This window comes from Chlorella variabilis (genome assembly GCF_000147415.1).
Source record: "Chlorella variabilis unplaced genomic scaffold CHLNCscaffold_39, whole genome shotgun sequence".
NCBI classification, from domain to species: Eukaryota; Viridiplantae; Chlorophyta; class Trebouxiophyceae; order Chlorellales; family Chlorellaceae; genus Chlorella; species Chlorella variabilis.
The window spans coordinates 164385-177717 of record NW_005435049.1 but is presented as its reverse complement, the minus strand read 5'-3'; the positions used below and the strand labels follow the sequence as shown (position 1 = coordinate 177717).

General features: G+C 71.0%; 3 protein-coding genes across 3 annotated transcripts in view; 1 reads left to right on the top strand and 2 right to left on the bottom strand.

Annotated features, from left to right (window-relative positions):
- The window catches only part of CHLNCDRAFT_37683 (hypothetical protein), a gene marked incomplete at both ends in the record, with an annotated part of 5458 nt that extends 5111 nt beyond the window's left edge, over window positions 1-347 (bottom strand). Inside the window, one exon of the mRNA XM_005842841.1 lies at window positions 261-347. Coding sequence (XP_005842903.1) covers window positions 261-347 — 87 coding nt within the window. The remainder of the gene's footprint in view (window positions 1-260) is intronic.
- A 2363-nt stretch (window positions 348-2710) lies between these two features.
- On the top strand, window positions 2711-6873 carry CHLNCDRAFT_141854 (hypothetical protein; the record flags this gene model as incomplete). Its single annotated transcript, XM_005842849.1, has 10 exons — window positions 2711-2780; window positions 2931-3145; window positions 3459-3503; window positions 3744-3812; window positions 4104-4166; window positions 4367-4459; window positions 5906-6018; window positions 6285-6370; window positions 6525-6598; window positions 6829-6873. 10 exons carry the CDS (start codon window positions 2711-2713, stop codon window positions 6871-6873), a joined length of 873 nt encoding a protein of 290 aa, XP_005842911.1.
- A 40-nt stretch (window positions 6874-6913) lies between these two features.
- CHLNCDRAFT_28719 (hypothetical protein) overlaps window positions 6914-13333 on the bottom strand; it is a gene marked incomplete at both ends in the record, with an annotated part of 11975 nt that continues 5555 nt past the window's right edge. Inside the window, 2 exons of the mRNA XM_005842840.1 lie at window positions 6914-7068; window positions 9470-9583. Of these exons, the coding sequence (XP_005842902.1) occupies window positions 6914-7068; window positions 9470-9583 (269 nt within the window). The remainder of the gene's footprint in view (window positions 7069-9469; window positions 9584-13333) is intronic.

Genomic DNA, 13333 nt, shown 5'->3' with positions numbered 1-13333 from the left:
GAGGCCGGGCAGGGGGCGGGGACGATGCAGGCGGGCACGGCGGTGGCGGGCAGGCTGCCAGCCGCAGCCGCCCGCGATCAGAAGGGGAGGGGGAGCAGGCGGCGGGCCGCATGCGCTGGCCGCGCTGCCGCCCCACGGCGCACGCTTCCTTGCGGGCATGCAGCCCTGCCACCTCCAAAAGCAGTCGCACACACACATACACCCCACAGCGCCGGGCCCCTGTATGATAGTACAGAACTACTGAACTAGACCAGGCGCACCTCGATGCCGAACGGCCCCCCCGACACGTCATAAAAGATGAGCGCCACCAGCGGCAGCAGCGAGAGCGGCTTGGCGGCGTCGCCCATGCCCTGCGGCGGCACGTGGGGCGGGTGGGAGGCAGGTTGGCGGCACGCAGGTTGGCGGCACGCAAGCTGGGAGGCAGGTTGAGAAGGTTGTTGGCACGCTTGGCACGGCGACGGCGGCGGCACGCGGCTGCGCAGCGGCACGCGCCGGCGCTGCGGGCCGGCAGGCGGCGCTGCCAGCCAGGGAAAGGCGCCATCAGGCGCGGGCAACCCGCCGCCGCCACCACCACCCCATCGCCAGGCAGCGACAGAACATGCACAGCTGGCAGCACTCACCCGCGCGCGCGGGCTGCCCCGTGGCGTGCCCGCCAGGCTGACGCTTCCGTCGCCGTCCACTCCGCCGCGCTCCCCCTCCTCTGCTATCGTCTCCACACCCGGCACCTTGCTGGAGGTGCGGCGCGGCGAGGCGCCCTGCGGCTGGCCTGGGCCCAGCCCCTCGTGCCGCGAGGCGGCCTCCGCTAGCGGCGACGCCGCATCAGACAGCTCGATCTCGCTGCTGACTGACTGGGAGTCGAAGGTGTGCAGCAGGATGGGCTCCTCGGCAGAGGGCCTGCGGCGCAGATTGGGAAGGAGGTAGGCAGGGGGGGTGAGAGCAGGCGGCGGCAGCGGCGGGGGCTAGGGCAGAGGACGGGCGGGAGCCCGCGTGGCGGGCGGCGGCTCAAGGTTCGTGCAATTATGCGTTCCATGCTGCTGGGTGGAGACACTGCCAAGCCCGGTCGGGCAGGGAGGTCGCAGTGACACATAGCGGGCCACTCTCGGCGCAGCCGGTCGCCCGGCGCTTAATCGCACCTGATTCGATGCGAGCACGGGGTGTCAGCAGCGTGCAGGGCAGAGCAGGTTGGGCGCGGGCCAGGGCATGCGCAGGCCGCAGCAGAGGCGCAGCGAGCGTGAACCCACGAGGAGCAATGCCGTGCACTGCCGAAATGCAGGGCGACCTCCCATCGGTGTTGCAGCTAGCGGCGGCGGCGCTGCAGGGCGCCGGCGCCGCCAGCGGCAGGCTGGGCAGTGGCGGCATCCCCCAGCCAGCAAGCAGGCAGTCACCCGCCCATGTACGCAGCGGGTGGTGCCCCTGGCTGAGCAGAGCACGCTGGGCGTGCTGGGCAGGGCAGCAGCAAGCCCAGGCCAGCGGACTGCGGCAGCAGCTGCGGCAAGGCAGCGGGGACAGCGGCAGCAGCGGCAGCAGCGGCAGCAAGGCAGCGGCCGCCCACCTGTGGTGCAGGCCCTGTGTCATGCCAGGGTGTCTAGTGCTATCGCCAGGCAGCCCAGCAGCAGCGCTGCCTCCTCACGCCCGCGTCTGCCACACTCAGGCACGCTGCAAATGGGCAGGCTGGGTGTCTCGCTCGCGCCACGTCCTTGGGCGATCAAGCGGCGCAGAGCTGGGCAGAGGCAGGCCGGTCCCTGCAGAGTGGAACGCACCATTGGTTAGCGAGGCAGCATGGCACCGGGCCACAGCTCGCACCGAGCGGCAGAGTCAGCGAGCGGCAGGGGCAGCGGCAGGCAGCGGCGAGCGGGGGGAGTGGGGAGAGCGGCCCAGGGGCACATGGGGCGCGCCCCAAGCACTGCTGGCATGCTCGGTAGCGGTGTGGATGGCTGACAATCCGTAGCTGGGTGCCGCGGTGGGCAAGTGGCTTCGCCATGTGGGGTCTGACAGAGAGCGCAGCGTCTTGCAGGGCCTTGTAGTGCTGCCGCAGCCGGTGATGTTCGTTAGAAGCAGCGCCAGCGCACCTAGGGCACCGAGGTAGGAGCAGGCGAGTCAAAACGGGCCGGCTGGTGTGTTTGCGGGGCCTGTACCCGTCTGCAGCAGCTGGATCAATAGCTGCAAGGGCGGGGAATCACGCCGATCGCGAGTGGAGGCTGCGATGGATGTGTAGTGCCCGCCACCGCCTTGCCGCCGCCGCCACGCATGAGCACCGCATGAGCATGGCTGTTTCCCCAGCAGCGTGAGAACCACCGCTCATACTAGCGCATTCACGACCTGACTCAGTGCACGTGTGTTCTCCCAGCCGCACCTTGAACAGCCGTGGTGTGAGCACACACGCCACGCCTCTACCCTGCCCTTGTCCCTCGACGTCCTCCCTATCCTGCCATCGTATCGGCGCACAACTGCTGCAGTCATGAGGAGGCATGCTGGGCCTCACGGCAGCGCTGTGTGGTCCACAGCCCCCCACAGCCTGCCAAGGTGAAAGCCTCCGCATGCGCCGCCGCTGCCCGCCTGCCAGGTCTCCAGCCGCCACCTGGCTCAGCCACCTTCAGGGACAGGAACCCAAGGCCCCAAATGCCGTCCACGTGCTTGCCGCCATCGCTGCCATCATCTCCTGGGCAGCCGAGGCTCTCCCAGTCCCACCGCTAGTGCACCATCACAGCCGATGTCTCGGGCCAGGGCGGTGGCGCCCGTGCTGCGTCGCTTGACGTACTCCGGAGCGGCGGCGCTAAGCGGTGAGCGCGCGGGAAGGCCGGGGCGGCCATCGCAGCAGCGCGCCGCCGCCGCCGCCGCCTGGCTTCAGCCAGCCCCCGGCCTGGGTGCTGCCTGCCTCTGCCTGCGTTTTAGCCTCACCCACTCCATTCTCCCTCCCTCCATCGCCTCAGACTGCGGCCGGGCAGTCCAGCAGCAGCAGCCGGCGGCGTTGCAAGACGGCGGCGCCTTGCTAGCGGCGGCCCGCGCCGCGCTGCGGCCCTGGAACCGCGGCGGCGGCGGCGGCGGCTTTGCCTGCCGCCCGCTGTCGGCGGCTGCGGGGGAGCAGCAGGCGGCGGGCAAGGGCGGGCGGGCGGCGCGGCGAGCGGCAGCGGCGGCCGAGAAAGAGGTGCGGCCACGGCTGCCGCGCGGTCTGCCGCCTGCCTGGGGTCTGCCGGCTGCGCTTCTGTGGCAGCTGTCCCAGCCCACGCCCGTCGGCCGTCTGCCTGCCTGCCTGCCTGTCGGATACACCCATAAGGAGCAAGCAGAAAAGGCGCAGCCCCTGGCCGCCCTCCCTCCTCGCCCCTGCCGCCGCCCTCCTGGCGTCTCGGCCCGCGCCGGCCTGCACCCAACACTGCACCTGCGCCCTGCCTGCCGCACCATACACCCCAAACGCATCCCTCCACCCCATCCCGCACCACACACACCAATCCTCCCTGCAGGGGCTGGTTTCTGCTGAGGAAGAGTTCTCGGCCATCACAGACAAGGTGGGCTAGTTTTATCTTCATATATGAACAGAAACAAGCAGCAGCAGCCCACTCTAAACAGAGCAGGCAGCCGGGCTGGCCGGCGCCACTTGCTGGCCTGCGCCCGCTGCGCCCGCGCCCCCGCTGCTGCCCCAAAGCAACGAGATGCGGAGCGCGCCTGGCCGCTCCTGCCACTGTGCCTGCGCCCCTGCCCACCCTCCTTTCCTCCCCGACCAGCCTCCTTCCCTCCCCGCGCCGCAGATCCCGCAGCGCCCCGTCACCGCCACCGAGGCGGGAGGCTACTCCCTGGTCATTGTGGCGGCGCTGGGGGTGAGCCTTTGTGGCGATGCCTGCACTGCTAGTATGCCCCCGTGTGCCAGCCCGGTGATGTGGGCGCCGCCGCCGCCTGGGCAGCGCCGCCGGTGTGGGCGCCTCGGCCCAGCCCGCCGCCGCCCGCCCACCTCGTGCCGTGCCGCTGCCGTGTGGTGTGGCAGGGCAGGGCGGGTCCAAAGCACACGAATCAAGCCGGGCGGCGGCACTGCTGCGCCCCGACCACCCGCCCGCCCACCACCCGCCCGCCCAGCCAGCCCAGCCTGCCTCCCTCCCCCCCTCTCCCCTCAGTTTGCCGGAGCGGTGGCGTATGCGGCGCTGAACGAGCTGCTGTTCCAGCCCAAGGAGTACCAGGTGCGGTACGGTGGTACCCTGGGGCACATGCTGCGTTACCGATGCCGCATCTGTGCACGCCACGGCGGCGGCAGGCGCGCGGCGGCGGCCAGGCGACTGGGCGCAGCGGCGGGCCCGCCGCCCTGCCTGCCGTGCTGCCCTCCACCCCTCGTCAAACACCGCCTCTGCACACCCCCCCACCCCTTCCGCCACACACACAGTGCTTCAACCACACCCTGTCCAAGATCAAGGACGACCCGCGCATCACCGTGCGCCTGGGTGAGGCGCCGCCAGCTTCCCGCCGGCTGCCCGCGGTACTGCCGCCGCCGCCGCCGCCGCCCCCCGCGATTCCCTGCGCCCTGCGCTTGCCGAGGGCATGCTGTGCTCCGGGCTCCCTGCTCACCCACCCAGCCTCCTCCACACCTGCGCCTGCGCTTGAAGCTTGCAGAAGCGCAGCCTGCCTGGCGGCATCCCTCCCCGGGGCTTTTTGCTGCCCACCTGCTCGCCTCCATTGCGGGCCGACATGCCGTGCATGCCGCAACATGTCCCCACCCCTCTGTGGCGCTGCCCCACCCCCACCACAGGCACCCCCATATCTGCATACGGCCAGGAGAGCCAGAACCGGGCGGCCCGGCAGCGCATCCCGCACAGGCGAGACGGGGGGCGTGGTGGGGAGCGTGCTTGGAGTGCATGTGTGGTGGTGGTGGCGGTTGTGAGGAGGAGAGGTTGTGGGTGGGCTGAAGTGGGCTGCGCAGCCGCCTCTGGACAGTCACACCACGCCCAGCGTGTGCCTTCCCGCCGCCGCCAGCTGCGCCGCTGCCGCCTCCTGCCGCGGTGTTTGCTGGCTGCTGCCACCTCTTGCTTTCGAACAACTCTGGCTGTTGGGCTGGGCATGCTGTTTGTCCCTCCCTCCCTTCCTTCCTTTCTTTCTTTCTGGCGAGGGCCCAGGCGCCTGGCGGCTGAGGCTTCACACTGCCACCGGCGCCACATGCGGCAGCCTCCCGCCGGCACAGGCCTGCAAGGCATGCGAACCACCAGCCCCCTGCCCCTGCGCCTGCCGCTGCTGTCGGCCACCCGCCCGTGCGGGAGCGTGCTGCTCTGTTGAAGCGCTCCATACAGGCCTGCCCCGCCCCCTGGCGCGGGCACGCCTGCACCGGCGCGCTCTCACCCGAGCACCCGCCCCGCACGCGGCGTGCGTGTGCCGGCACATGCGCCGCACATATGCGCCAGTGCCGAAGCCCTGCGCCTGCCCTGCGCTGGGCCCTGGGCACGCCTGCGCCGCGCTTTCCTCCCCAAGGGCCGGTTTAAGCAGGAGGAAGCATGCGACGGCACGCACTGAGCCCGCTGCGGCCTCGCAGTGCCCTCGCATCCTGCCCTCCTGCTGATACCGGCCCCCGGGCGGGACCGCAGGCACCTTGCCGCAAACACGCGGCCGGCGGCCGCCGCAGCCGCCCCGCCTGCCTCTGAAAAAAACCTAAAAAATCCATCCTCTCGTCCCGCGGCGGGGCTCCTACACCCGCCAATGCGGCGGCATGAGCTGCTCTGAGTGGCCAGCCTGGCGGCAGGCCTGCCGGTCCTTGGTGCCAGCAGGGGCACGCCAGGTTTGGCCCGCTCATCCCGCCGCCAAGCCGCTTCCCTCGAGGACAGGCTCAGGCAGTAGTGTGTTACAGTCGTCCGCTGTGATAGGCCGCGTGAGCAGACGCAGGGGAGGCTGCCTTGACTGTCGCGGCCAATGGCGCAGCCTGTGCGTCCACGCCCAGGCTGTGCCCCCGCCGCCCAACAGCGCGGCGCCGGCACAGGCTGGCCTGGGCACGCCTGCTGCGCTGTGGTTCCTGCTCGACAGCCGCCGCGCCGCCTTCCGTACCGTGCATCGGTGCCGCCCGCGCCCGGGCCGCGCTCGCCGCGCTGCCGCACCTGGGCTCCGGCCGCCGTGCGCCGCCCGCTGCCGCCTCATATCTTTTCCAAGGGCGGGAGTCCATTCACACTGTGGCGCATGGAACTGCCGCATCTCACGCGGCGGCCGCCGCGCGCCGCCCTCTGCCGAGCACGAAGTGCAAGCTGGCCCTGAACCCCCCGCTCCACCCTGCCCCTGCCCCCCTCCCCTTGACTGCCCCCCTCCCCTTGACTGCCCCCCTGCAGGGTGTACAACGACGGCGAGGGGCGGGAGCACGTGCAGCTGCAGTTCCACATGCGGGGGCCCTCGGGCAGGGCCACCGTCAACGCGGGTGGGTGGGTGGTGGTGGCGGTTGTGGTGGGTGTGCATGTTGATGCACGGCTGTGCGGGGGAGTGTGTGGGTCTGTATGTGGCTACATGGGAGGGGATTGGGCACCGCCTGCGAGTTGCCGACGCCGCCTGGCCATCCCGCGCCCCTGCCGCAGACATGCACAAGGATGGCAGTGCCTGGCGGTACAACTTCCTGTACCTGGATGTGGAGGCGCCCATACCGCAGCAGGTGGGCGGGGTCAGGGTTATGTGCACGTGTGTCCATTGTGGCGTATGATTGGACCGTTGTCGGCTGGACCGTTTGTCGCCTGGCTCCCGGCGCCGTGCCGGCGTGGTCAGACGGCCGCACCCTGCCTCGCTGCTGCCGGTGGCTCCTCCCCTGCTGCCTGGCCTGCGCAGCCTTCGCGGCCACGGTGAGAGCCCAGCGTCGCCGCTCACCCGACCCCCGCTGCCACGCAGGTCGTGCTGGTGCGGCCGGGGCAGACGGATGCCACAGACTACTGAGGCAGGCGACTGTGCGCGGCAGCACCCGCGTCCCTGCCGGCGCCGGCTGAGCAGCCGCCGGCCGGCGTGCATCCTCGCACACCAAGCTCAGCCGGCGGGGCGGACAGCAGCTGCCTGCCCCGACTGGTAGCAGCAGGGCTGGAATGCTGGGGAGGCCGCAGCATGTGGGCTGTGGCTTCAGTGGCAGACAGCAACCTGCGGCGCTTGTGGCAGGAAGATTGGAAGATTCCGGGGCCGTGGGTGCTTCGCCTTGCTTGCCTGCCAGCCTGCCCCGGACGCTGGTGGCGTTCCTCCTCCTGTTGTGGGTGCTGCTGCTGCTGGGGGTGCCACCCCCGCTCTTTTCTTCCCTGTTTCTCCCCCCCCTGCTGCATTTTCCAACCTGCTTGTTTTCCTATGTTACATGCTGCCGACATGCCATGGCAGAAGGGCGTCGCTTTGTGGGAGAGGCAGCCATCGACAAGGCACGGGTGCTGCGCAGTCAGCTGGACAAAAGGGCTGGACAAAAGGGCTAGTTGGAAGGCAGGCTGGTTGGAAGGCTGTGGCAAGGCTGTACATGTGCAAACTAGAGGCTGGTTTGGTTTAACGGGGTTGAGTTTGGTTGGGGCACGGCGCTCGGTGCGGGCGCCACGGCTGCTTGGGTGCCGCTTTGCGGCGGTCTTCCTTTCTTGGCATGGGCCCACCGGGCTGTTGGGAGCCTGATGATGCCGTCACCGCTGGATACTGTGGTTGGTGGCTTGCGGACATGTGTATGCGCCTGCCGCTTAGGGCGGGGTGAAGATCTGGCGGACGGTCTGCAGGGCATGAGGGGATGCGGCGCGGAGCTCGACGTTGGAGCTTTGGGTGTGGAGCCGCCGGCTGTTCGATGGACACCAGCGTACTGGTGCTGAATCAGACTGTGTGAATCAGGCTGTGCACGCCATTGGAAGCTCGCCCATGCGCATGCGGACACGCTGCCGCCCAGCCGACCCTCCGGAGGATCCACCCACCTTCTTGACCTTGTGCCAGGGCCCCTTCCTCTTCTTCTTGCCTGGGAGCGGCTGCTGCAGGGCGGGGGGCCGCGGCGCGGGGCAGGCGCGGGCCGACAGGGGGGTGTGGGTGAGTCAGCGACAGCTGAAGCGGCGGCTCGACAGGTCGTGGGAATGGAGGGGGAGGCAGCAACCGCGGCGCAAGGCTGAGGAGAGCCTGTGCCGCCTGAGGCTGGCGCTCGCTCTGCACGCCACAGGCGGGGCCGGCCTAGCGTCTGCTCCCAAGCATACTCCCCGCTCTGTCTGGTCGAGGCGGGCGGCGCGGCGCGCCCGCGCTTGCAGGGGGCGCTGAAGGAACGCACATGCGCGCTCCGCCGGCGGCGTGCACACCGCTCCAGCAGGGGGCGCCAGCCTGGGGAGCGGTGCAGGCGTTCCTTCAGCGCCCCCGCCGCCGCGCCGGGCCGCCGCGCCTGCCCGCCCTGCCGGCCCTGCCGCCCGCCTCGACCAGAACGAGCGGGGGCTGCCCGCTGCAGGTGGCGGCGGCATGATGCGCAGCACGTGGCAGGGTCCCGTGACGGCGGGCAGGGTGCTGGCGAAGGGGCGCGGCGCGGCAGCAGGGGCCGCCGCCCCGGGGCCCTGCGCCTGACACACCTCCCACGGCGTCACGGAAATGTCCACCATGACAACGCAGGCGGGCTGCCCCCCTTGCAGCCGCTCCCCAAACCCCACCGCCCGCCAGCGGGGCAGGGGCGCCGGCGGCAGCAGAGCAGAGCAGAGCCGCCTGGCTGCCAGCACACGGCGCAATAAGGTGGCTCCAGTGGCGGCATGTGCACACGCGGCTGCCTTGCAGGGACCTCAGGCAGTCTGCGCGGCGGCAGGGGTGGCCCCGGCATGTGGCGCCACCCCGGGCCCTGCGCGCGATCTCCCAGTCCAACGACACAACGGCTGCGGTACGCGCGTCACAGCTGGCAGGCCACCCAGCTGGGAGGGCGCTGCCCAAAACCGCGGGCAGGCGGCACCTGGCCCCGCTCAGCTGCCCGGCGGCTTCCTGCCGCACGTGCATGTGCCTGTGCACAGGCAGGCGATGCTGTGCTGTGCCGGTGCGACGCATCACGACCCGCCGACATTGAACCGGCGCAGCGGCGCAGCACCCGCGATGGCTGCGGCGGCAGCCTGCAGCGAATGCCGCCGCAGCAGCAGCAGCACACGCAAGCCAGCTGTAGCCGCTCCATGCCGCCCCACCTCCACTGCAGCGCCTTCCTTGGTCGGGGCCGGCGTCACCAGCGGTAACGGCGGCGCCTCCGCCGCGATCTTGGGCGCCGCCGGCTTCTCGGCGGGTGCCAGCTTCTCAGCGGGTGCCGCCTCCGTGGGGCGGGCCGGGGTCGGCGGCGCCTCCTCTGCCGGCGGCACTGCAGCGAGGCCCTCCTCCCCCGCCTCCCCTGCCGCTGGCTTGGGGGTGGGCGTCGGCGCGGTTGGCGGGGCCTGCAGTAGGTGCGGCGAAAGAACGGGGCAGCCAGAGTCAGCGTGCATGAGGGTTGGCTGGGGTGTGCCGGAAGGCGAGGAGGCACCTGGCGGCAGCTGCCCATTCCGGGTGCCGTGCTGGGGCCTGCAACCTGCCTCCATGCCTGGACTGGCAGGCAGGCAGCACATGCAGGCAGCACATGCTGCTGCAGGCAGGCAGGCAGCAGGACCAAGGGGCACAATGCAGCCGCCAGCTGGCACCGCTGCAGTGCACCCACCTCTCCCTCCACCCCTGCCGCCGCCAGGCCAGCCGCTGGCGCCTCGGCCGCCTCCTCCTCTCGGCGCCCCACCGCCAGCTCACCCTTGCCCGCTCCCGCGGCCCCGGCAGGCGCAGCGGGGGCCTCAAACGGCGGCGGCGGCGGCGCGGCGGCGGCGGCCACCTGCAGGGGCGGGGCAAAGCAGGGCAAGGGGGATGGGGACCAACGCAGGCAATAGTGGGCGTGCAGGGCAAACGGCAGCCTGCTAAAGCATGATGGCGGCGGCGCCTGCCCGCCCCCCTCTGCCACAGCAGGGTCCCAGGATCAGCGTTCGCCGCCGCAGCTCCCCCACACTCGAGTGCCTGCCGCTGCCCCGGGTGTCCCTGCCTGCCGGCTGCCCGGACTCACCTCCTCTTCAGGCGGAGCAGGCATCTCGGCCTCCGCCCTGGCCAGCTCTGCGCCCGCCAGCTCAGCAGGCGCCGCCTCAGCCGCCGCCGCCCCGCCCTCCCCGCCGCCGGCGCCGACGGCCGGCATCGCCGCCACCACGCCGGCAGGACCCTGCAAGGCAGGCATGGCGGCAGTGGCAGAGGGCAGGCTTCAGAAACTGGGGTGGGGATGAGCACACGTGGCGATCCCCCTGATGGAATCCCTCTTTCAGGGAACAGCGAAAAAAGGGTGCCGTGGCTGATGCGCAGCTGCACACAGGGTGCCAACTGTCTTCCCCTCTGAGGAAAGCACGACCAAGCACGCAGCTCCGGTATGTGCTTTAAGCGTGCTCTCGCCCCAAACCAGGCTGTAAGCCCCCCATGCAACGGCCGGCGCCCTTCCCGGCCCACCCCGGGCGCCTGCGGCAGCCTGATCGCGTCCATCAGTCGGTGCAGCCCCTCCCCTGCCGCCCGCCCCGCCTCCGCCGCCACCACCGCCAGAAGCATGACCACCACCACCGCCAGCACCGCCGCCGCCGCCGCCAGAGCCAGCAGGCGGGACTGAACCATGGCCACGGCCGCTAGCCCGAGCAGCAGCTGTTTGGCGGAAGAGGCGGGGCCCACAGGCGCCTCCTCCTCCTCCCCCGGAGCGCCGATTACCGCCCCCGCGGCGGCGCTCAGGCGGCGCAGCAGCACGCGCTGCCGGGTGGCCGTGGCGGCGGCGGCGGCGGCGGCGGCGTGGGTGTGCTGTGCCCGGCGCGGCGGCGGGCCGCGCTGCACCGCCTCGGCAGCCACCGCCGCCGCGGCAGAGGCCAGGTGCTGGGCGGCGGCTGCGGTGCCGGTGCCGTGCTGCAGCGCCGCGCCTCGCCCCGCCCCGCCCTCCTCCGCCGCCACCTCCGCCGCCTCTTGCTCCACCTCCTGCGCCGGGAGGGGCGCGAGAGCGCTGGCGGTTGTTTTCGAGGAGTGGCGGGGCGGGGGCGTGACGCTGCGGGAAAAAAGGAAACTGTTTTTTACAAAAAGGCATGGGTGCCGGTCTGCCCCGCATTCATTCTGGGGTGCGGCGTGGCCCCTGAGAAGCTTCTCTCAAATAGGGGCACGGCAGGGCATGCCCCTGCCGCGCAGGGAACGGGACCATAACACCAGACTCCCACCGAGAGTTTCACCCAGAGTTGATGAGGCATTTCAAGAGCTCAAGGGTCCGCGCGCGGGGGGCGGCACTGCTACCGCCCCCCCGGCGAGGCCTGGAAGCGCCCTGCGGTGTCAGCGGCGGCCGAGGAGGGCAGCGGGCACATGGCCAGCGGCCCCAGCTCCCCGCCGGCCGTCAGAACCAGAAGGACGAATCCCAGCCCCGCCGGCAGGAGCGGCTGGCACCACATCCACAACACACTACGCCACACCACGCCACGCCACGCCACGCCACGCCACGCCACGCGACTGCCTGCCAGCCAGGCGGCGCCTGCTGTGCTGCCCACGCCTCCACACCCCACCGCAGCCCGGGCCGCAGAGCCTGCAGTGTGCTGGCTGTTCAAGAAGACCTGCCTCCTTTCTTGCTGCCCCCCTGCCATCTGCCAGGCAAGCACCCACGCGGCCCACCCTGTGTTGCCCCTCCTGCTGCCGGCGCCACGCGGTGAGGCGAGGCGGCAGTGCCATGCAACCGCCCTCGCTCACACGAGCTCCGTTGCCTTCCCATCATTTTGCGTTTCCATCCCCCACACCAGCTGCTTCAAGCCTGCCAGCTGAAGAAGGGCCCCCTTGCATCACCACCCCTCCCCCGCCAACCTCTGCAGCCACTATCTCAGGCTCGCCCTTGGCGCCAGCGCCAGCAGGCACAGCCACCGGCAGCCACGCCGCCGCCGCTTCAACACGCTGCAGGCCGGGGCCGGGGCAGGGGCAGGGAGGGGCACGGCGTGTCACCTTCCCAACGCAGCACAGGGCTGGTCACTGTCGCTGATCCACAGTGGTGCCAGCTGGCGCCGGCAGGGCTGACCAGCTGCAGCCCTCCTATCCTGACCATGCGGCAGCGTGGCAGGCCCCCGCCTCCCTCTGGAAAGAGCTGACTCCCCCACCTCCACCTTGACTACACGCTTAAGCACCTTCTACCTCTACCCTCTACCCCCACCCTCACCTCCACCTTTACTAAAAAATACATGTCACCCCGCCCTCACCTCCACAGCCACCCGCTCCCCAGACACCCCAGCCAGCAGCTCCTCGCTGCCGGGCTCCGCGCGGCGCCTAGCCATGGCGGCGGGCGGCGGCGCAAACAGGCCCTTGAGGCGCGCCTCGGCAGTGGGGGCGCCCTCCTCAGCCTGCGCAGGCGGCAGGCAGGGGGGCGGGAGAGACGGCTTGGCTCAGACCAGCCCATTACAGGTTGCGGGCAGATGAGTGTCACGGTTGCAGCTTATGCGCCGTTAAGGACAAGATGTTGGTAGCAACGCGCTGCCCCCCTTGCAGAGAGGGCAACGCCGGGCAGCACAGGCATGGTCCGTCTAAACAAAAGCGCTTGCCTCGACCTTGAGAGGGGCCCGATCCACCCCCGCCTCCGCCGCCACAGCCTCCAGCGGCGGCGCCGCCGTCCTCTTCTCCCCGGCATGCGCCGAGCCCTGCAAGCAGGCAGCGCGGCAGAGCGTCTTGAGGCCGGGAGATCGTGGGTGGGAGCTTTAGAACGGCGCACAGCGGCGGCAGGCGGGCGACAGTGCGGCAGGCGGGCTGGTGAGGGGCTGGCAGGCTCTGTGCGGCAGCACGAGGCCGAGCTGACAAGGGGCTGCTGCTGCGGGCAGGCGGGGCGGTACCAGCCAAGGCTGAGCTGGCGGTCCCGCGGAGGCAGCACAGCTAGGGAAGCAAGGGTCCTGGCGGTACAGCCGTACCGCACCTCCGCCAAGGCCTCCTCCGCGCCCTCTGGCAGCGCCTCCAGAGACGGCGGCGAGGGGCGGCCCTGTGGGCAGCAGGCAGGCGGCAGATGGGAGGGTGGTGGGAGGGTGGCAAGAGGGTGGAGCCAACCAGTCCGGCAGTCTGGCAGGGAAGGGGCAGAGCAGTCAGAGCAGCATTGTGCGAAAGCGAGGCAGCCGAGGGCGGTTGCGGGCTGGCATGGGCCCCAGCCGCCCGCTGCCAGCCATCTATGCCTACTCGCCTCCCTGCCCATCCAACCACCCTCAGACGGTCTGCACCGCGGCCCAAGCCTTCCGCAGCGCCAGCCCGCACACCGTGTGCGTGCGCTTGCGTGTGTGCGTGTGTGCGCGTGTGTGCGTGCAACCTAAATACAGCCGCACCGCACCCCCGGCTTGCGCATGGTGATGACACTGTGCACGTGGTCGGCTCGGCTGTGCTCCAGGTGGGCGTGGCTACCCGCAGGGGA